We start from the raw sequence: 22,611 nt of genomic DNA, 5'->3' as shown, positions 1-22,611 counted from the left end.
GGTACTTTTTACTATATCAATCCACTTATAACTTGGTCTTCCTCTGGGTCTTTTTCCTTCCAACCCTGCAGAGAACACTAGTTTGCTAATGTTTAGTCTCCATTCTGTTTGAGTGACCATACTACCTGAGATTAGCTCTACTAATGCATTCCTGGATGCTGACAATGTCAAGTTCTTTCCTAATATACTCGTTTTTTAATATGATATTGCCATTGATGCCATCTGTTCACGCCCCTAATCTTTCTCAGAACTCGCATATCTGCAGTCTCTAGTCTTTGGTCAAGCGTTTTATTTCTGACCCAGATCTCTGATCCATAAGTTAAAATTGGGTTGAACACTGTCTTGTATATAGCTAATTTAATGTTTTGACTAATTTCTCTCTCTTATTCATATAAATTTATTCAGTTGACTTCCTACCATACAGCTTTTTTGATTCTGTTGCCTATTTCGATATTTAATTTACCATCTTTATTAAAAATTGTGCCTAAGTAGCTGAAATGTTTTACTTGTTCTATAGGTTCTCCATTCACAATGCAGTTCATATGTTCAATGTTTCTGCCTATTTTCATTGTCTTTGACTTGTTACTGCTGACCTTCATACCATATCTATTACAACAGTTATTCAATTTAGTCAGGAAATCTTGCAGAATTGCACTGGATTTATTTAGAAGTATAGCATCATCTGCATAAAGCAAAGAGCTGACATTAACATTTCCAATTTTGATATCAGGTTTAATACCACTTTCCTTCATAATGTGATCCATATAGATAATGAATAACAGATGGGGATAATGTACATCCTTGTCTGAAATCAGATTTAACATTAAACTATATTCCTGTACTTCCTTCAATTCTAACTGCTGACTTACAACTCAAATAAGTATTGCTTGATATAATACCGCATTGGCACCACATAACTGTAGCATTTTGAATAGCTTCTCTCTTGGTATCTTGTCATATGCCTTTTCCAGATCTACAAAACTTAAATACAGATCTTTGTTATATTCCCATGATTTCTCAACTATAGGATATAGGTGAATTGATATAGTAAAAAGTGACTTAGAAGATAGAAATATAAGATCTGATAATGTTGGAGTCTTGACAGGTAATAGATTGAATTGGAGAAAATTGTAGATAGGAAGTTAGTAATGATGTAAGTTTCATGTAGTACTATCATATCCTGTATACTCTTTGAGGGTACATGTCAGGAATTTGATGATGACAGGATACAATGACAGTACTATATGATTATGTTTATATTAATAATTTCTTGGCCAATATCTTCCCAGTATCATTCTTAAACACTTGTTTAGGAAGACCTAGGCACTGTTAACTATCTTTTTGTTTAACATCCAAATTTCTGATCCATATATTAGTATGCCTTTACATTTGAGTTAAATATTCTCATTTTAGTTTTTATAGACAAATTCTTGTTTTTCCAAATATTTCTAGTTGGTTGAAAGTTGAATAAGCCAGCTGTTTCCTTCTATTTATATCTTCAGTAGTTCTCCTTTTGAACTTTATGGACTGCCAGAAAAAATAACAAGAATAATTTTAAAAAATGTATGAAGATTTTGAAATTAAAGTAATACATGGAAATATCCTCTCAGAACCATTTGATACTATTGAACCAAGGTATATGAATTGCTTTACTTCTTTAACTGGTATATCTTCTATTTTTGTTTGTTTATTTTGCATTTATTTTCATCAACATTGTTTTATTTTTATTTATCCTAAGACCAACTTTTTTGGTTATTTCAACAAGTGTTGTTTTTTGTTCTATATGTTGGTGCTTCTGTGAAAGTATGCAGATATGCAAAATCTAGATCGTGGAGTTGGTTGTGAAGTAACCATTGTTGTCCTGTATTTCCATAAGATACTTTTCTCATCACCCAGTCTACGGCAATTAAAAACATAGCAGGGGAGAGTATACAACCTTGCCTTACTCCTATCTTTGTTTTAAATGGTTCTGAGAGGATATTTCCATGTATTACTTTAATTTCAAAATCTTCATACATTTTTTTAAATTATTCTTATTATTTTTTCTGGCAGTCCATAATTTCTAAGTAATTTCCATATGGAAGATCTGTTTATACTGTTGAAAGCTTGTTCAAAATTGATAAAATTTAAATATAAGCTTGCCTGCCATTCCAATGATTGTTCTATGATAATTCGTAAAGTAGCAATGTGGTCGGTGCATGATCTATTGGCTCTAAATCCTGCCTGTTCTGGTCTTAGTTGTTTTTCTATTTCTATTTTGATACTTTCTAGTATTATCCTTGCTAGTATTTTACTTATAACACTCAGCAATGTTTAACCTCTCCAATTTTTGCATTCAGATAGGTTCCCTTTTTTGGATAATTTAACCAGTAATCCAGTATTCCATTCCTTAGGCTACTCTTCTTTCTGCCATATCTCATTTAGTAAGGGATATAGTAAGGGATTTAGTAAGTTTTGGATTTGCTATTGTGATTTTATAATTGGGAATATATTGGCCAAAACAAATATCAAATGAAGAACTATGGCAGAGAACAAACCAGAAACCCATGTTGCAACAGATACGTGAAAGGAAATGGAGATGGTTGGGGCATGTGTTGAGGAAAGAAGATAAAATAATAGTAAAACAGGCTCTAGATTAGAACCTACAAGGTAAAAGAAGATGAGGAAGGCCAAGAGAAACATGGAAAAGAACAATACTCAAAGAAATAACAAATATTAATAAAAATTGGAACCAAATAAAAGCAGAAGGAAAAAACAGAGTCCAGCGGAAAATGGTGGTGGAAGACCCATGCTCCTAGGTGGAGTGGAGAGTTAAAGTAAGTAATTAATTTCGTATCAAGTTTTCCTCCAAATCAAGCAGTTATTTATTAGGACTACGCTGTTAGATGTTGCATTTCAGTTTTCTAAGGCATCTGTAATAATCCATCTATGTTATGGTATTACTCTGTGTTTATACTGCTGTCCTGACAAATACGTTTTATTAACACTTCCTCTCCTTTCTGTTCAAGTGATTATACTACCTTAGGTCAGCTGTGTTCATAATTCTTGACTGCTAACAATGTTAAGTTCCTTTCTAAGATCTTCATTTTGAAGATGATGAAGATGATGCTGATCTTTGATGTCATCCCATCACTAATCGAATTTTTCTCAAAAGCCATCATATCTGTTATCTAGTCCCTGATCAAGTGTTTTATTTTTAAACCAGTGTTTTTCAAACTGCAGATTATGACCCACTAACAAGTCGCAAAATCAATAAATCAATTTAGCATCCAGCATTTTTTTCCTATCTTATTAATTTTTAATGAAATAGAATAGAAAATATCAGATGGATCATGTAGATTTTGTACTCTAACCCATTCAAAGCAAAGTAGCATACCCATGTTGCAACAGATACGTGAAAGGAAATGGAGATGGTTGGGGCATGTGTTGAGGAAAGAAGATAAAATAATAGTAAAACAGGCTCTAGATTAGAACCTACAAGGTAAAAGAAGATGAGGAAGGCCAAGAGAAACATGGAAAAGAACAATACTCAAAGAAATAACAAATATTAATAAAAATTGGAACCAAATAAAAGCAGAAGGAAAAAACAGAGTCCAGTGGAAAATGGTGGTGGAAGACCCATGCTCCTAGGTGGAGTGGAGAGTTAAAGTAAGTAATTAATTTCGTATCAAGTTTATATCGTATCAATACCCACATGTATGGATATTTAAGTGGGCACATTTAAGTTTTAAATATATACAGCATGCTAGTTTTGAATGTTTGATTAAATTTTATTTGTAGAATTAGTGAATTGGTGAACTTTCTTAATGATACAGGAAATCTCAAATGATATATTTATTTCAAATTTGTGTGTGTTTATCTTTATTTGCTTTTCAAAATTTGCTTTACATAAATAGGTTTATTTCTACACTGAATGGCTGAATTATATGAACAGATGTGACTATAGAAAGTTTTTTACCTTGGGTATATACCATGTTAAAGATACCAAGCAACTTTATAAGCTAAGTTTTAATCCTTTTTCCCAAGTAAGCAAACAGACAATTAAGTCAAGTTTGCACCTGCACGTAGTGCAAGTCTAAGGCAACTCGTGGTAAAGGTGGAGTAAGCTCCGATCACTTTCCTTAGTATTTTCCCTAATGCAAAGCACAAGGGGATGCGTTTTGCATTAGGGGAAAATACTAAGGAAAGTGATCGGAGCTTACTCCACCTTTACCACAAGTTGCCTTAGACTTGCACTGCATGCAGGTGCAAACTTGACTTACTTGTCTGTTTGTTTACTTGGAAAAAAGGATTAAAACTTAGCTTATAAAATTGCTTGGTATCTTTAACATAGTATATACCCAAGGTAAAAAACTTTCTACATCTTACTCTCATCCTGAGATTTCTATTTAACAAGGTCAAAGCACCTTGTGGCAACTGGTTTAGGTAAAATTTATAAGCTCTGCATTACTTCAACCTTGGCATTTTAGGTCTGCCTCCCACTGATGAGACCTCAATAAAGGTCGAAACCGGTCTGGGTAGTGGCTCTTGCCTTTAATGCATAGCATCATACATCCCACAAGGGGATGTGCTTTGCATTAGGGGAAAATACTAAGGAAAGTGATCGGAGCTTACTCCACCTTTACCACGAGTTGCCTCAGATGTGACTATTTTCTGCAACTGAAAATTTGAAATAGGTTGTTAGGACAGGGTATTTCCTTAGATACTGGCACTATAATAAATCCTTATTTTGCTTGCCTGTATGCAGTATAGTGTCTGTGGGAGGGGAACTGCTTTTCATTATGCTGGATCCTTTTCATTCTAGCTGTCTCCAATTTACTATATGTAGCAAGAATTATGTTGCTACACGTCTCTGTACTGCATTAAGTGAGACAATAAAGCTACTTGTTTTTCTAGTATCTGAAGTATGGTGTCTGTTGTGGAGGGAATGTTTTTCACTATACATATTTTCATTCCGGTCTTCTGAAAAAATACAAATAGTCACCAAAAATCTGTTTATTCCTGTTAATAAAAATTAATCCTATGTTTTATGGCAAGCACACCTGTTGCATTAAATAAATATTTCCTACTTCTCTTGTGTCTTGTTCATTTTGATTTTTTTTTTTTTGATGTATTTAAATGTTAACGAAATCATATTTGATATTAACTTTGTTAGATTTTTGTTTTTACTTTATTATACATACTAGGGCATATACTATTTTGTGAAGATTTTGTTTCAGTTTAGTGCATATATAGTGTGTGTACCAGGTTGCAATACAAAATGTATTTCATTGTGTGTTGCAGTGAGAAAAGTGTGAAAAACTGTTCGAATGAAAGGTTTGAACACAGTCTTCTATAACTACTGGTTTAGTATTCTGGGTAATTTCTCTCTCTTATTCCATATAAATTTATTCAACTGGTTCCCATCATGCTAGTATGTTTATCCTATTGTCCATTACGATATTTAATTTGCCATCATCACTAAAAACTATGCTTAAATAATGAAAATGTTTATCTCATTTCACAGGCTTTGATTCAGGATGCAACTGACGTTTTCCATGTTCTTGTGTATTTTCATAGTTTGTTGATCTGCTGATTTTCACAGTAAATTTATTTCAGTTATTTAGTTAAAAGAATCCTGAAGATTTGTCATGGATTTATTTTGGAGTATAATATCATCTGCATTGTTGCAAAATGCTGAAATGAATACCCCAATTCTGTTATCAAATTTAATTACACTTTCTTTCATAATGTCATCCATATAGAGAATGAATAAGATGGAGATAGTGTGCATACTTGTATTACAACTGATTTCACACTAAATCATCTTTTTGTACCTTTTATGACTAACTGCCAACTTACAACTTAGACTATATCTTCTTCCTGTGGCATTAACAGGCACTTAAGTGCCCATAGTCTTCCAAGTATTCTTGGATTTCTTAACCGTAATACAAAGATAAGGTGGTTACCCCTTTGCCTTCAAGTATTCTTGTCAGTAAATTGCACGTGTTCTACTGGCCAGTTTGTCTGTTCTGAGGGATGAAAAACCAGAGTTTCCGGGAGAAAAAAACCCTTTACCTCCATATGAGACCGGCTAACTCACTTTTATCGAAAGAGACCAGATAAAGGTTCCTCACGTCTTGGACAGGAATCGAACCCAGGTCTTTCTGGCCAAAGGGCTTCATCTATACTGAAAGAGCTATGGAGGCTCTAACTTGACTACATACTGCTGTATATAATGTACCTTTAACACCATATAACAGAAGTATTTTGAACAACTTTTCTCTTGACAATTGTAATATGCAGATATAAAAAAAAACTAACACCGAGCTTTATAATATTCGCACATTTCTCACCTATTTGTCTCAAAGTGGAAAATCTAATCCTGATAATTCTTAAGGCTGAAGTATGCTTCTTTTTCTTCTAGTTCTCTTCCACAATTTTCTTAGCCTCTTCTAAGTATGCCTGGGTAAATCTTATCTGGAATATTCAGTACATAAATTTCTCTACAATTCTCACCTTCAGTCAGTTTTATTTTCATTTTTTTTTTTAGAGATAAGTACTATGAGAATTCTATTCCAATTATCCAAATTCTTCTTTCTAACCAGACCTGAATTATGAATTGTAGCCACCATAAAACTTTTATACTCCTATATCTGAGTATTTCTGGACAAATATCATTTACTTCATCACTACAGAATGATGAAGTATGGAATCTGGTGATATTTTTCTTGAACAATTGGAAGCCCTGAAAGAAAATGGTATGGGAAGGCTGTTCCTTAAAACAGAAGATGAAAGAAGAGACTGAGAAGTGAGTTTCATAAATTTGAACTGAACCACATGTGGCTGTTGCCAATCAACAGAATCTGCTTTGATTCAATTTAATTTGTGTTCAAGTGGAGGAATAGTGATAGTTTAGTAGAGCAATTCCCATGAAAATATCTATAGAAAGGATGTAATCCAGAAACAGATGCCATCTATGAGAAAGGGGATGGGAGGGAGGGAATTTGTGAGAGACTGAAATTGAGAAAGAGATCAGTATTAAGCAGACTGTCCTCTTCTGGACAGCATCAAGCACTCTTAGGGAGGTTCTCTGGTGCATCACCCCACATATAAAAAAGTATTCTAAGGGTAGGTGGATTTGGGAAAAATTTTTTTATACAAAAAGACATCATACAGGCCAGAAGTGGTGTCTTAAATAGAAGAAGACACCAAGTTTCTGGGTTTAGTAGTAGCAATAATTGTAATATTTTTGTGACAGGAAAAGGCTAGAAACAAGTCAGCCAAAGAAGAGAAATTTGATCCTGAGTGGAGATCTGAACATTATCAGAAGTGGGAGGGGGAAAATGAGACATTTTTAATGAGAAATTTTTGTTGCACTGAAGCTCACTATATTATCCTCACCTCACTGGATAATGCTAAGGAAATGAGTGTTTAAGACATCGGTTATGGAAGAGCCTGAAACTTGAATTGTTTTGACTACTGCAAAGTATCAAATCAACAAAACTAAGGATTTCAGGTTAGTCAGAAGGTCACCAATACATAAGAAGAAGAGTATACGCAAAAGCACAGATTCCCTGGAACACTCCAGCAATGACAGAGAAGTCTGAAGAAGAGAAACCAACCACTATCGTAAGAATGACCAGAGAGGAGGTAATATAAACGGACCATAAGATGGCAGTTTGGAAAGGAGGCCTATACATAGGCCATTGTAATATTAAATTGTGGATGAGTTATAATTTTCCATGTGGTTGTGCCACATAAAAAATTAACTCATGCACTATAATCTATACCCTAAAGATTGCATAATCACATACAGATTATATAACAAACAGTATAATATTGAGCCTCCATAGCTCAGTCAGTATAGGTGAAGCCCTTTGGTCAGAAAAACCTGGGTTTGATTCCATTCAGCAATGTGAGGAACCTTTATCTGGTCTCTTTCGACTAAAGGTGAGTTAGCTGGTCTCATACAGAGGTATGGGGTTTTTATACCCAGAAACTCAGGTTTTTCATCTCCCAGAACAGGCAAACCGGCCCGTGAACACATGCATCTATAGCCACACCGAGAGGCATAGAGGCTAACCACCTTATCCTCGATATGGTGGCAGTTAAGTGAACAGAAAATCCTCGACACCACAAGGTAAAGAGGAGGGAAGGAATAAGAAGAAAGTATAATACTGATTATGAATATTTCTGTTACCAATCTCAGAGAACTAGTAACTAGGTGAGTAAACTTTCTATGGAAATTTAACCTCAAAATTTCCTAAGCAAAAAGCAGTTCATTAATGCTGACCTTACAAGTTTCAACTAACAGTATTATAAATTTGTCTCTTTGCTGAAAAACCAAAACTACCTATTTTCCAAAATTTCTAAACATGCATTAAATCAGAAGCATTCACAATTTAACAAGAATTCTGGTGTATCAGCCTCAAGTATCACAGTTCTCTGATAAAAGAAACAAGCAAATCACTTACTTTGTACTAGAAAGCAGTAACAACAGCTGTTTTCTGATATTGTTACTGCCATCGTATACAATTAAAACTTTTCAATCATAAATTAAAACTAATTAGAATTACTAATAGATAAAATACTGGTAGTATAAAACTTACCAGCAGCCTCACCTCCATGGCTAAATCTTCTAGGTTTAGTTGTAGCAGATACACTCCGTTGGACCTTTATATGAGCTGGAGACTGAGCAGTACTTGGACCTTCTATACTGGGCCTTAAGGCTCGCAATGATAAGCTTGAGCTAGACCGAGAGTCACAACCTTCATTCTGAAAACATAGAAGAATAATTCTTTTTGTGTGTTCAAGGGGGAGGGGGGTGCTAACATAACATTTCAAAATTAAAACATTATTTATGATGGATTTTCATTTTTATAATTTCACACACTACTAGGTGTCTTCTTTTCTCATCATTGTTTGCATTTGTACTTTTCCATGTTGTTTTGTGTGATTTATATATGGTTCTTGCCAATCATTTTGTTTTCTGTCATCAATGCACAATTTCCACATCTTTTCCTTGTTCCATTTCTTATCATCCTGTCATCAATGTATGATTTTCCATAATTTCCTGACCCTCAGCTACAGTTTGCTTCTCATTTTCTGGTTTTAATACAAAATGCAAATAAATTTTAAGCAATACTTCCCACAGGATTACTTCCCCAACAGCTGTATTTTGTGATGCAGTTTATGCCATCATTTGTGAAGAAATTCAATTCATTACCATGAGGGTTTTGTGCTTTTAATGTTTGCAACAGTTAACTTAAAATAACATTGGTTCTATGGACTGAGAACAGATGTAATTCATCATAGCACATTTCACTATAGTGATTTGCTATAGTCGTGTGCGGTAACAATAATTTACATGAAATGACATGAAAACATTGCCTTTCTTCTAGCATGCATGCACCTATGCACAAAAACTGCCTCCTGCAGAAACAATGCCAAAATATAATTGACACTATAATTTGAAAACAATATACAAAAAATATCACTGCAACATTATTTTCATGAGCATAACTCCCCTTCAAAAGCTTCCACAGTAACATTCAACAAATGACATGCATCTGTTGTCTGAAAAAGACCTGGATTTGATTCTTGTTGCTGACATGAATCATTTCTTTTCTGGTCTCATATAGGTGTGTCAAAGTTTTTAGCAGTTTACTGTAACTTTTCTTCCTGCAAACACACTAACATAGACAAACCCACCTGAGAAAATACAACAAACTTAGAAAAATAACATTGGGAATCTGGATCTGTGCTGAAGGTTGCTTAAGTAGGGGGGAGTAAAATATCTGACTTGGGAACTGTAAACAGGATCCTGAGAATAGGAAGATCCCCGGTAACAAATTGGGGAGGGGGTTAAGATAAAGTTTATCAAACTTGATATAAATCCATTCAATTATACTATAATGAATATAACATATTCAAATCGGCTAATATTTCTTAGTATAGAGTATATTAACTTCTTAGCAATTATGCATGCCCTATAAGTAAATGCTATACTATTTACATTAAAAATATACTCTCTCTCTCTCTCTCTCTCTATCATATGAATAAGCAAGCCACACACTTGAAGTCGCTGCTTGTGTATGTTGTGATGCTGATGATAAGCTAAGTGTTGCTGGGGAATATCAGCAGAATATCACACTTTTTCTTTGGAAGACTGATGAAGCAATCTGAACAAATTGTGCATCATATGAAGTATACAAACAGAAGTTTGGGGAAGGGATCACTGACCTTTTCTGGTGAGAAGCAAACTGTAAATGTTCACAGCTAAAAATTCATTCAATTCAAAGTTGATGATATTTTCAGACTGAATAAAATTAATAATGGAGTAAGAAGAGTAACATAAAAGCTATGTGTGCAAACAATTGACAAAAAAACTGGCTCACCTCAGTTGGCCTTTTTCCTAATAGCAAATAATTTGCCATTATGTCGTCATATTTTTTGTTCCTGAGAGACTCTTCAATTTCTTCTCGGCTATAGCCCATTGACATAAGAATTTCTAAAATCATAATAGTAATCATTAAACAAAATGTTTACGAGATGAGTATTTATAAGATTGCCATTTGCTAAAACTAATAATTATCCTTTACTTAAAAAAAAAAAAAAAGAAAGAAAGAAAGAAAGAAAGAAAGAAAAGCATGCAAAATATACTATTCTTATAAGGATAACATCCTGATAAAAGAAAGAGGCATTAACTTATTCCGTTCTGGTGTCATCAGCACAAATTAATAATGTGCATACATTCTGACTAAAAAAAAAAAAAAAATACAACATTTTCTATTTTACTATAAATTAATGAAAATAAAATGATCTCACAAGAATCATCAGCAGGTCATGCAATGAACAAATAAAGCTCTACAGCTGCTAGGTCTTTAAAATAAAAACAAAAAAAGCTACAAGGTAAAAAAAAAAAATGTATGCATCAAAGTAACTTTATGAAGATAAAAATCAGGTTTTATGAGAAACTGTTTACCATATATATTATTTACTTTCTTTTCAACTCAGGAGAGGCCAGAAAACAGTTTTAAATTAAAATATGACTTATCACAGAATTTTGATTACTTATGTTATACAAACATGTTTAAAAATTTTCAGAATTTCAAGATTGGCCATAAGAGTACCTTCAATCTGTGTTTTTATTATATATATATATATATATATATATATATATATATATATAATATGTTATATATTATATATATTATTTGCAAATTGGGAATGATTTGCAAACTTTCTAGCACTGTTGTGTCCAAGGCGGAGTACATGGATAGCTTCTTTAGTGAATTGAAATGAGGATAGCAATGAGGTTCTTGCATCTTTCTGGTGGCTAAATTATAAAACTTTTTTGATATGATAATTATGACATTATTATAGCCCCCCTACTTACAAGCATAACCCTATTCAGGCTCTTTCCCATGACAAATCAGCCTTATATTCACTTCTTTTTATGCACTCCAATTAGTTTACTTAGGTAAACACGTATAAGAAGACTGAAAGCACACCTATAAGTCCCCTCCCCCAAGCCAATCTTATGGAAAACTTAAAATGATCCTAGACTCAGCTCCATGCAAACTTACAATACTATGCTATACTGACAATGTATTCTTCATTTGGCCACATTTTTTTTTTTAAATAACAAAACCTGTGGTGCGTTCATAATTAGAAGAAACACACGTATAAACCACAGTGAAAATTATTTAATTGTAAATATTTCATCCTAAGTATCTTAGGACATCATCAGTACAGTATTTAAACAAAAATGATGTCCTAAGATACTTAGGATGAAATATTTACAATTAAATAATTTTCACTGTGGTTTATACGTGTGTTTCTTCTAATTTGGCCACATGGCTTGAATATTTAGAAAACATTTTCAGCACATCTTAACAGTCAACATCTGTTTCATCATTGAAAAAGAAAAACAACAATTGTCTGCTCTTCTCTGAGATACTGGCCACTAGGCTACCTAGGAGATCCTTATCCTTTTTTATAAGACTCTGTCCATCACCAAAACTCACTCCAAATAGATTAGATCATCAAAAAAATCTATTGCCATTTGTTATATCTGAGACACCTCAGAAAAATTTCACATATTCTTAAAAGATACAGCATGCAGACTTTGTTAACACCATCCAAGAAAACAGCTACATTTATCCCTTCACCAAAAGATCCTGGTGTCTACAGCACCCAGTTCTTGCAAAATGACACACTTACATACTTTGGACAAAGAGGAAACTACTAACATTCAAATGAATGAACATAGGAATTATGTCCATTATCAACAATGCAGTCAACCAATCCCAGATCATTTACAGATGATCTGGGATTGGTTGACTACATCACTGAGATGATCACCAAATCCAATGGTGATCATTCAAAGAATGTTCAGAATTTAAATAAATCTGGCTACCTCACCTTATCCAAAATCTGGTAGATGATCACCTTGAGACTTGCAGAATGAGCAAAATTCCATCACTGGGCCCATAGAGGGTATCGGCTAAGAACTTTTTACATCCAGTCTTTGTTTGCCTTCCTATTAGTGCTTATATGTGTAGATGGTGCATAACATGAAGATCCCTAATAATTTAATAACTAAATAAAGTTAATAATTATTCTTAGACAACATTTTCTCCCCTAGACAACACGAGTAATAATTAACGTGTAAGCATTCATGCCTGTCTAGGAAACAGAAGTTTTGTCCTTTAGAAAAAAACAATTAAAAATTCCAAAGAAAGAAAGTAAAAGTAACCTTGAAAAAATTAAAATAATTTATCCTCTTCAGTTGCAATAGTTTAACACTATGTTTATAAAAATAAATTTTAAGAAATACTACCTGGTTACTTTGATGCACAATTTAAAAAAAAATTATCTTGCAGCACTTAAAAAAACATTCAATGGCAGTCACTAAATAATAAAAATAATGTACCATCATTGTACTTACTGGTAAACTTTGTGCTCCTTACTTGAAATCCAATTGAAAGAAAAAGAAATGAATAAGATTTCAGTACTCTTCTATCTAGACATTGTAGCTTATTATATTTTTCCCAAACATTTAAGTTCCTCTATATTTGTGATTATGCTGTGTCAATATGATGCAACATTTACTGATTAAGTTAGTATTTAAAATTACACGTTATATTACATTCCGTACACTCAGAACGGAATCAGTTAAATATGTTGAATTTTTCATTTACACAGACACCACAATAGAACTTCATATTTTTCAATTATGTAATAAAATTGACAATATAAAAAATGAATAAATTGCTTATAAAATTTAATGCGATCTCATTAAAAGATGATATGCATAAAAAGAAAATACATTAAATTACTGAAATAGAATAATTATTCAATTTTCATGGAATGCAGTCTTATTACAGATTATATCTATTTAAGATTATAAATATATAAACTTATGTTGATAAATTAGCAGTACAGAGGTGCTTGTCAAAGCTATATAGCAGAGAGGAGACCTCCACATAGCCTTTAAAGGAATGTGGAGAACCGACCAAGCCTTCTGACCTAATGTCCAATCCTCACCTTCTCGTGGTGAACCCTGTTGGGACCTGGATACTGAACGAACGAGGATGGTCTGGCAATTTGAGATTTAGCCGACCAAATTGTATTCTTATTGGCTTAAACCAAAATACAAAATGATGGTACAACATGACAAAATTTCATGCCAGCTGGGGCGGCACCCAGTTAAACAAGAGCACCGTTGTTTTTGCCAAGGAACCAGGGCAAACAATGAAAAGTCAGCTACTGGAACAAATCTGAAAACGCAACCCAACTCAACATCACCAGAGTTAAAGATCGGTAATATCAACATAAAGAACCTGAATGGCAAAGAAATAGAGCTAGCTGAGGAATTAGATAAGTACCAGATCGACATAATAGGGGTGACTGAAACAAAAAAGACAAAAACTGGCGAGATCTTTCTGAGCAATAAATACAAAATGTTATATTCAAGCAATAACAATCGAGGAAAAGAAGGAGTAACCATAGTATTCAATACTAAATACGAGGCTAATCTTCTTGAATGGCAAGCAGTCTCAAGTAGAGTGATGTGAGCAAATATGAGAATGGGGAACTGAACAATGAGACTTATTTGTGCCTATGTTCCCACAGAATGTTCAACTAAAGTAGAAGTGGAGTAATTTTTTGATGCTTTAGAGAAAGAAACTGACACAATGAAAATGGAAAAGTTGGTCCTTGTTGGGGATCTAAATTGCAGAGTAGGAAATGATTGTCAGATATACAAAAATATTTTGGGAAAATTTGGAGAAAAGAGCAAAGTTAATAATAATGGCAAATACCTGTTGGATTTCTGCTCAGGACATGGACTAGTTATTATTAACACCATTTTCCAACATAAAAATGTGCACAAATTCACTTGGAGAGAAGTGGCAAGGAATAAGAAAAGTCTCATTGACTATGTTATTGTTGATAGTGATGTTTTCTCCCTGGCGTAGGCCACCAGAGTGTACAGAGGATTTGAAATTGGAAGTGATCACTATTTAGTCTTGAGCAGGATAAAATTGAATTTCACATTGAAAAGAAGAACATGTAAGAAAGCTTTAAAGCGAATAAAAGTTGAGAAGCTCTCAGATGTGAACTGTAGACTAAAATACACAAATGTTATTCAAGAAGAAAAAAAAAAATGAAAGAGTTTGAGAACACAAACCAAACCTTGGAGATCCAGTTGCAAGCCTTGAAGCAAACCCTGATTGATTCAGCCAGAGGCATGCAATGAGGTTGTCTGCAAGGATAGAAAAATCAGAACTCCATGGTGGACACACGAAGTTAAAGAGGCAGTGAAGGAAAAGAAGAAAGCATATCAAAAGTTCCTGGCAAATAAGTCATCTTGTGCTCTTAGAGAATACAGAGACAAATGTAAGAAAGCTAAACACTGTGTGAAACTACCTAAACAAAAGTCATGGGAGGACTTTGGTAAGAACATAGAAAATAAATATCAAGAAGGTGGTAAAATATTCTGAAGATTGTTGAAGAAGCATAGAAATGGAGGAAAGAGTGCTGTAAAAGGAGTTAGAGATGATAAAGGTGACATGAAAACAGGAGAAAAAGATATCCTTGAAGTATGGAGTGTACTTGAGAAATGGCTGAGAAGAATTGTGGAAGAAAAGCTTGGTGAAGAACAAGCTGGATTCAGGCCAAATAGAGGCTGTCAGGATCAGATCTTCACTTTACGACAAATAGTTGAGAAAGCATGGAAATATAACAAAGATCTATATTTAAGTTTTGTCAATCTGGAAAAGGCATATGACAAGGTGCCAAGAGAGAAGCTATTCAATATGTTACAGTTATATGGTGTCAATGGGGCATTATATCAAGCAATACTTAGTCTATATTTGAGTCGTAAGTCAGCAGTTAGAATTGAAGGAAGTAGGAAGATGGTTTAATGTTAAATCTGGTGTGAGACAAGGATGTACATTATCCCCTCTGTTATTCATTATCTATATGGATCACATTATGAAGGAAAGTGGTATTAAACATGATATCAAAATTAGAGATGTTAATGTCAGCTCTTTGCTTTATGTGGACGATGTTATATTTCTAAATAAATCCACTACAAGTCTGCAAGATTCCCTGACTAAATTGAATAACTGTTGTAATAGATATGTATGAAGGTCAGCAATAAAAAGACAAAGACAATGAAAATAGGCAGAATCATGAAATATTTCAGCTACTTAGGCACGATTTTTAGTGAAGATGGTAAATTAAATATGGAAATAGACAACAGAATCAACAAAGCTGGTATGGTAGAAGTCAATTGAATAAATTCATATGGAATAAGAGAGTAATTAGTAGGAACACTAAATTAGCTATATACAAGACAGTGTTCAAACCAGTTTTAACTTATGGATCTTAGAGCTGGGTCAGAAGCAAAACACTTTACCAAAGACTAGAGACAGCAGATATGAGAGTCCTGAGAAAGATTAGAGGCGTAAACAGAGGGCATCAATGGCAATATCATTTTAAAAACTAGGATATTAGAAAAGAACTTGACATTGTCAGCATCCAGGAATGCATTAGCAGAGCTAATCTCAGGTGGTATGGTCACTTAAATAGAATGGGTGTGGACAGATAAGCAAAACAAATGTTCTCTGCTAGGTTGGCAGGAAAACGACCCAAAGTAAAACCAAGATATAGGTGGATTGATACTGTACAAAGTGCCTTAAATGACAGAAATATAAGATCTGATAATGTTGGAGTCTTGACAAGTAACAGACTGATTTGGAGGAAAATTGTAGATAGTAATGATGTAAATTTTTTATGTAGTACTATCATATCCTGTACACCCCTTGAGGGTACATAGCAGGAATATGATGATGATGATTTTTATATTAGCAGTTATATTATTATTATGTTACAGTCTACATGGAGTTGGCAGACTCATCATGGGAGGTTCATTCAACTAACAACATATCATACTGAATCTTAAAATCCTTAATACTTCCTGTAGTAACAACTTATTCTGGTAATGCATTCCGTTCACTGAGAATTCTCCATATAAAAAATTTACTCATCACATCCCTCTTCACCATCCTCTAACACAACTTTCAGGGATGGCATCTAGTTCATCTCCTCTCGCCTTCTCTTTTTATAAGCCCCTCTGGATTAATCCAATAAAATGCCCATACTAACTTAAAAATCTATATCATACCTCGTCTTTTCCTCCTATCCACCAAGCTCTGCAATCCACATTTCTTCAACCTCTTTCCATAGCCAGCATTCCATACCTGATATCATCTTAGTCACTTGTCTCTGGATCCTCTCCAATGTTTCCACATCACAACAAAAACCTGGTGACCAAATCTGAGCACAACAGTCCAATGTAGTGTGACCAGTGCTTTATACAGTGGCACAACTATCTTTATCTCTATATGTTAATGTACTTCTTATCATAGCAGCACTATGATGTGCAGTGCTTCTTTGCAACACACCTTCTAAAATTCAGTTCACTGTCAACAATCACCTCCAAATCTCTTATCTAATCCACTTCCTGCAGTACAACACGATTAACATAATACATTTATACCTTATATTTCTGCACTCAAAAATGTTTACTACTTTGCACTTATTATTAAAACTAGAACCCCACTTAGTTGTCCTAGTCAAAAGTCTATTAAAATCTTCTGAAAGGGAATTAGCATCAGCAATGTTACTTATAATTCTCTCCAACTTTGCATCATCATCTGAAAATTTACTTGGTTTATATCAACTGTTTTATTTCTAATCCAGTTCTCGGATCTATAAGTCAAAATTATTTCAACACTGTCTTGTATATAACCACTTTAGTGTTTTGATGAATATCTCTCTTATTCCATTTAAATTAGTTGACTCCCCACCATGCCAGCTTTGCTAATTCTGTTGTCTATTTCGATATTTAACATAGTCTTCACAAAAATTGCGAAATGTTTTACTTGTTCAACAGGTTCCAAATTCAGGATGCAGCTGATATTTTAAATGTTTCTCCCTCTGTCTGTCTTCTTACTGCTAATTTTCATGCAAAATTAGTTACAACAGTTATTCAATTTAGGCAGGGAATCCTGCAGATTTATACTGGATTTATTTAAAAGTATAACATCATCTGCCACTATTCTTCATGATGTGATCCACATAGATGAATAACAGTAGAGAAGATAATGTGCACCCTTGTCTCACACCTAATTTCACATCAAAATGTTTTCTTCTCCCTCAATCCAAACTGCAAATTTATAACTCAAATACAGACTATGTATTTTTCGACATAACGTCCTCTTTACACCACATAATGCAAGCATTTTCTGAGTATGAAAGTTTCTGTGGTTTAGCAGTTCTGTAAAAAATGTTTGTATTGAGGCCATGTTTTTATACATAAAACAAGTTTAATAAAATAAACAACATAACCTTACAAGTTTCGTAAGCCATTGGAGTTACACTGAAAAAAAAAAAAAAAAAAAAGACTAGAAACCATTATTTACACATAGCAGATGTTATCGAGCCTCCATAGCTCAGTCAGTATAGACGAAGCCCTTTGGTCGGAAAGACCTGGGTTCGATTCCTCAGTGACATGAGGAACCTTTAGCTGGTCTCTTTCGACGAAAGGTGAGTTAGCCGGTCTCATATGGAGGTAGGGTTTTTTTTTTCATCTGGAAACTTGGATTTTTCACCCCAGAACAGGCAAACTGGCCCTGTGAACACACACAGATTACAGTCATGAATATTGTCCTTAGGGCATGCAGCAAGATGACAAACCAGCTGCATTAAATTTGTTGTAAATCCCTTCATTAGGGGACTCTACATGTCCTAAAGGGATGAATGAGATCAGTCAGTCAGATGTTATCAGAACTTCACAGTTGGTACATATAAACAAGTAAAGAATAATAATAAAGTTAAATTAATTACTCTATACATGTTGGTACAATTCTAGTTACTGCTGTCACATTCTACAGCATGGCATGTTGTATCCCAGGTCCACAGTAGTTAAATTTTTAATGGAAGTAGACCAAAACTTGGTGTAGGATTAAGTCTTGATTTTTGTTTCACTGCATGGGGATATGCAGCATTTCTGAAATCTTACCTGGAAGATTTATGCAGGCAGACTTGAAATCAATAGAGATTTTTCCTCTGTAATTGCATATACATATTTCCTCTTTTTACAGATAGGTATTATGAAAACTTTACTCCACTCATCCAGAATTCGACCCTTCTGACTAGGATCTAAATTATGAGGTGCAGCTAATATAAAACTTTTTTGCCTCCATATTTGAGCATTTCTGGGAGTTATGTTTGACCATCAAAAATATGAAATGTGGTAAGGCACATTTCATATTTTTGATGGTTTTTTTTTTAACTCAAGTAATGATATTTACTTCTGACAAACATTCCTGAACATTTTCTATTCATCATCACGAACCACTCGCTCACTGCCCATTGGTGTCCGATGCCTCCTTCACTATTTCCTTCCACCTTTTTTTGTCCAGTGCACAGTGTAACGGTTTCTGTACACCCATTCCACACCAGTCATTTATCCATTCTCCGTATGGTCTACCTCTTCTGTTTACACCATCCATAATGCCAAACATGAATGTCTTTATCTTCCAGTCCTAACTGCAGATGTGTCCAAATAATTGGAGCTTCTGTTGTGGCTGGCCTGGTTGGCCGAGTGGTTAGCATATCCACTCTCCAGCCAAAAGGCTGCAGGTTCAAATCCCGCTTTGGGCATGGATGTCTGAAAGTACTAGTGGTGGTAGTCGGCGATAAATTGCATTGGTGGTAGATGATGAAGGTTGGTGGAGTAGTGAGACGAAGAGTTGTAGAGTAGATGCCCTCCCTCGATGAGACTTTGCACTCCCTGGAGATGTGATGTAATAATAATAATAATCTTCTGCATTAGATTCTGCTTTGGTTGTATCTTCCAATAGAGCTCTTCATTTATGATTTTCTGTACCCATCCTATTCTTAGAATCTTCCTGTAACAAGTTCTTGCAAATGCTAAAATTATTTTTCTTAATTCCTTATTTATCACACATTTCAGATCTATATAGTACACTGCTGAAGATGCATGTTTCCAGTACTCTTAGTTTTGTTTGTAGGCTGGTCACTTCCAGATGTTATCCATGGCCTTCAGATTTGTTCTTCCCTTTGCAATTCTGATCTTGATTTCTTTCTTACAGATCCAAATCATATGTCATTTTACTTCCAAAATATGTGAATTGTTCTACATTTTCTATATCAATTCCACCCACTTGTATCTTTCGTTTCATGTTCTTCTCACCAAATACCATTGTCTTTGTTTTTTCCAAGTTCATAAATTAAAGATACCAAAAAATTATATACTTTGTTTAATTCTTTATCCAAGTGTATGCAAACAACTTTGCACCTGAACTATTTTCAGGACTGGGGAAACTTGTAGACAGAAGCTTATGACTTAACATCACTTGCCTTAGTATCCCATAAGGCAAAGCACATATCCTTATGGGTATGTATAATGCTATGAATTATGGGAAGGTCAACTACCCAAAATACATACCCGTAAGATATGTGCTTTGCATTATGGGATTCAGGGGACATTCAGGTGCAAACTTGTTTGCTTACACTTGGATAAAGGATTAAACCAAGTATATAATTTCTTGGTATCTTGAATTTATAGTATAACCAAGTGGAAAAGTTTCTAACAACTATCTCTAATCCAAGTTCATACAAGTCCAAATCTCTTACCTTCCTCATTTAACAGTTTCAATGTTTTTTTGTAGTTCTCTTTCGTCTTCTTCAATAATAACAATGACATATATTTTCTATTGCTGTTCTGTAAATTGCTGTTTTGTCCAGCATTTCATACCTCTAGACATCTAGAATATCTTTATTTTCAGTTTCAGTGTCACCTTTATCTCTTTTTCCTTTTACAGTGCTCTTTTCTCCATTTCTAAGCCTTTTTTTTTTTTTTCCCTAATAACCTCCAGAACATTTTGTCTTAACTGATATTTGTCTTCTATCAATCTTCCTTGACTTGTTTAGCCACTTTTAAACACATCGCTTTGCTTTCTGACAATTTGTGTATTCTCGCAGAATTATTTGCTATTTTGCAAAAAAACAACAAAATAAGTATATTTCAGGGCAGGATGATCAATCAAGATTTATTATCTGGTTAGGTTTGCAATATATCCACACCATATATTTACTGCAACAAGAATTGAAATTTCATTTCAACTATTGTGTGAGGATTTTCACAGCTCATTATTAAATAATGTACACAAAGTAATGTTTACATGTAAACATTCGGGACTTGCAAGAATCCAAATAAGTTCACTTGCAGCTCACAACTGACTCTTCAAAGTGGTGTTTCTAACAAAACACTAATAATATGCAAAATGTAAATAAGTCTGAATCAAAACAATTTTCTTGAAAATCAACAGGGAAGATGTTTACTTTGAGTGAATAATAAATAACCAGGTTTTAACTCAACTTTTTTTTTCTTTAATTAACACCACATGTATTTCTTCAACATGTTCTGCTGTCTATATGGCAGTATAATATTCTGTGGAATTCTAAATTGCAAACCTCTCCATACTGTAGTGAATTTGTCTTCAAAAAGGCTCAATGAAGATGCCATCAATGCCCATAATCTCAACCACAATCTTGCCATCACATAGAGAAGTGCTGGTGCTAGACCTAATGTACAACGTAATCTGTGGAATCTGTCACTTAGTTCTGTAAATAACAACAACATCAGACTTGACATTGCGAATATTCTTTCCCAGTCTCTGCCTCTCAAAAATAATCTATCTTCTGGCCAACTAACTGCTCAAAACATTCTTAGAAAGTTAAAGTACTGTCATCACCAGAGCAGATAAAGCTAATGCCTGAGTTGTCCTTAACGCTACTGGATATATACTGGATATGAGATAGCTCTACCCACATCCCATGAGACTACAATCCCACCTAAACACAGGTTAAAAACGCGAAAAAAAAAGCCTACTTAAAAAAAGTATTTTCCTGGTCGCCTCACATCACAAAAAAAAAAAAAAAAAAAAAAAAAAAAAAAAAAAAAAAAACCTTTGGTTCTCATCTCCCCCTGCCCCAAGATTTACCTAAAATTAAAAAAAAAAAACAATTCTCCCCTAAGACCTATAGTAGATACCACTATTATTTTATTTAATGTATGACGATACAACGGCTGTGAGGCCTTTTTACAGGGAAGTACCACACCATCACAATCCCCCCCCCCCCCCCCCCATTTTATCTGGGCTCAGGACCAGCTGATGAATCAGACCTATGGCTGGATCTTAGGTATTCCTGACTGTAATCTGTGTGTGTATGGGGCTGCTTTTGCCTGTTCTGGGGGGCAAAAAAATACAGTTTCAGGATTAAAAAAAAAAAAACCTACCTCCGTATGAGACCAGCTAACTCACCTTTGATCAAAAGCGACTAGGTAAAGGTTCCTCACATCACGGACGAGAATCGAACCCAGGTCTTTCCGACCAAAGGGCTTCATCTATACTGACTGAGCTATGGAGTCTCTAGTAGATACCATTGATGCTCCATGATACAAATTGTCAAAACTGCCAGCAAACTCTCTTATCCCCCACTGGTCATACCACATCCTATATAAAAATACACTACCCATTTTGAAATCTCAATTGAAATTCTAACTTTAAATAATACAGATATATTGGTAAGCTTTGACATCACCTCACTGTTTAACAATATTTCCTTGAATGACACCTTAAATACCCTTAAAAAACGTTTCTCCTTCTGATATCTCAGATCTTTCTTCCTTTGCCAGCAATTCTGGTTTCTTTTTTCTTGAAGAAACAAAATTTACAAACAGAGGTAACTACTATGGTAATTATCAGACTTGTAGGAAGTTTTCAGTATTGAGACCACATTATAATATAAATAAGGAGTTTATTAAAAATAAGCAATTAAAGCCCAACAAGTTGCGTATATTGTAAGACTTACATCATCAGAGGTAGTGGTACATGAAAGTTTTACACAACAAAAGCCTATTAACAATTAATTACACATTAGATGTTTTTGATAACTTCACAACTGTAAACATAATTGATAAACCAGAATACAAATGATAAATTCATTACTGTATGCGTATTGGAA

General features: G+C 34.1%; 1 protein-coding gene across 6 annotated transcripts in view; it reads right to left on the bottom strand.

The window, feature by feature from the left end:
- Window positions 1–22,611, bottom strand: part of LOC150095108 (MAP/microtubule affinity-regulating kinase 3-like) — a 360,635-nt gene that overhangs the window by 92,241 nt on the left and 245,783 nt on the right. For 5 of the 6 annotated variants that reach the window (XM_090411526.1, XM_090411530.1, XM_090411532.1 and 2 more), the window contains 2 exons: window positions 10,380–10,492; window positions 8,592–8,757 (listed from right to left, as the gene is read on the bottom strand). In XM_090411526.1, the coding sequence (XP_090267652.1) occupies window positions 8,592–8,757; window positions 10,380–10,492 (279 nt within the window). The remainder of the gene's footprint in view (window positions 1–8,591; window positions 8,758–10,379; window positions 10,493–22,611) is intronic. The other variant, XM_090411529.1, reaches the window with a different exon arrangement.

This window comes from Typopeltis vanoorti, chromosome 21 (genome assembly GCF_054136105.1).
Source record: "Typopeltis vanoorti isolate ZY-2024b chromosome 21, IOZ_Tvanoo_1.0, whole genome shotgun sequence".
Taxonomy (NCBI): Eukaryota; Metazoa; Arthropoda; class Arachnida; order Uropygi; family Thelyphonidae; genus Typopeltis; species Typopeltis vanoorti.
The sequence above is the reverse complement of the archived record's forward strand: the minus strand, read 5'-3'. Positions and strand labels throughout refer to the sequence as shown.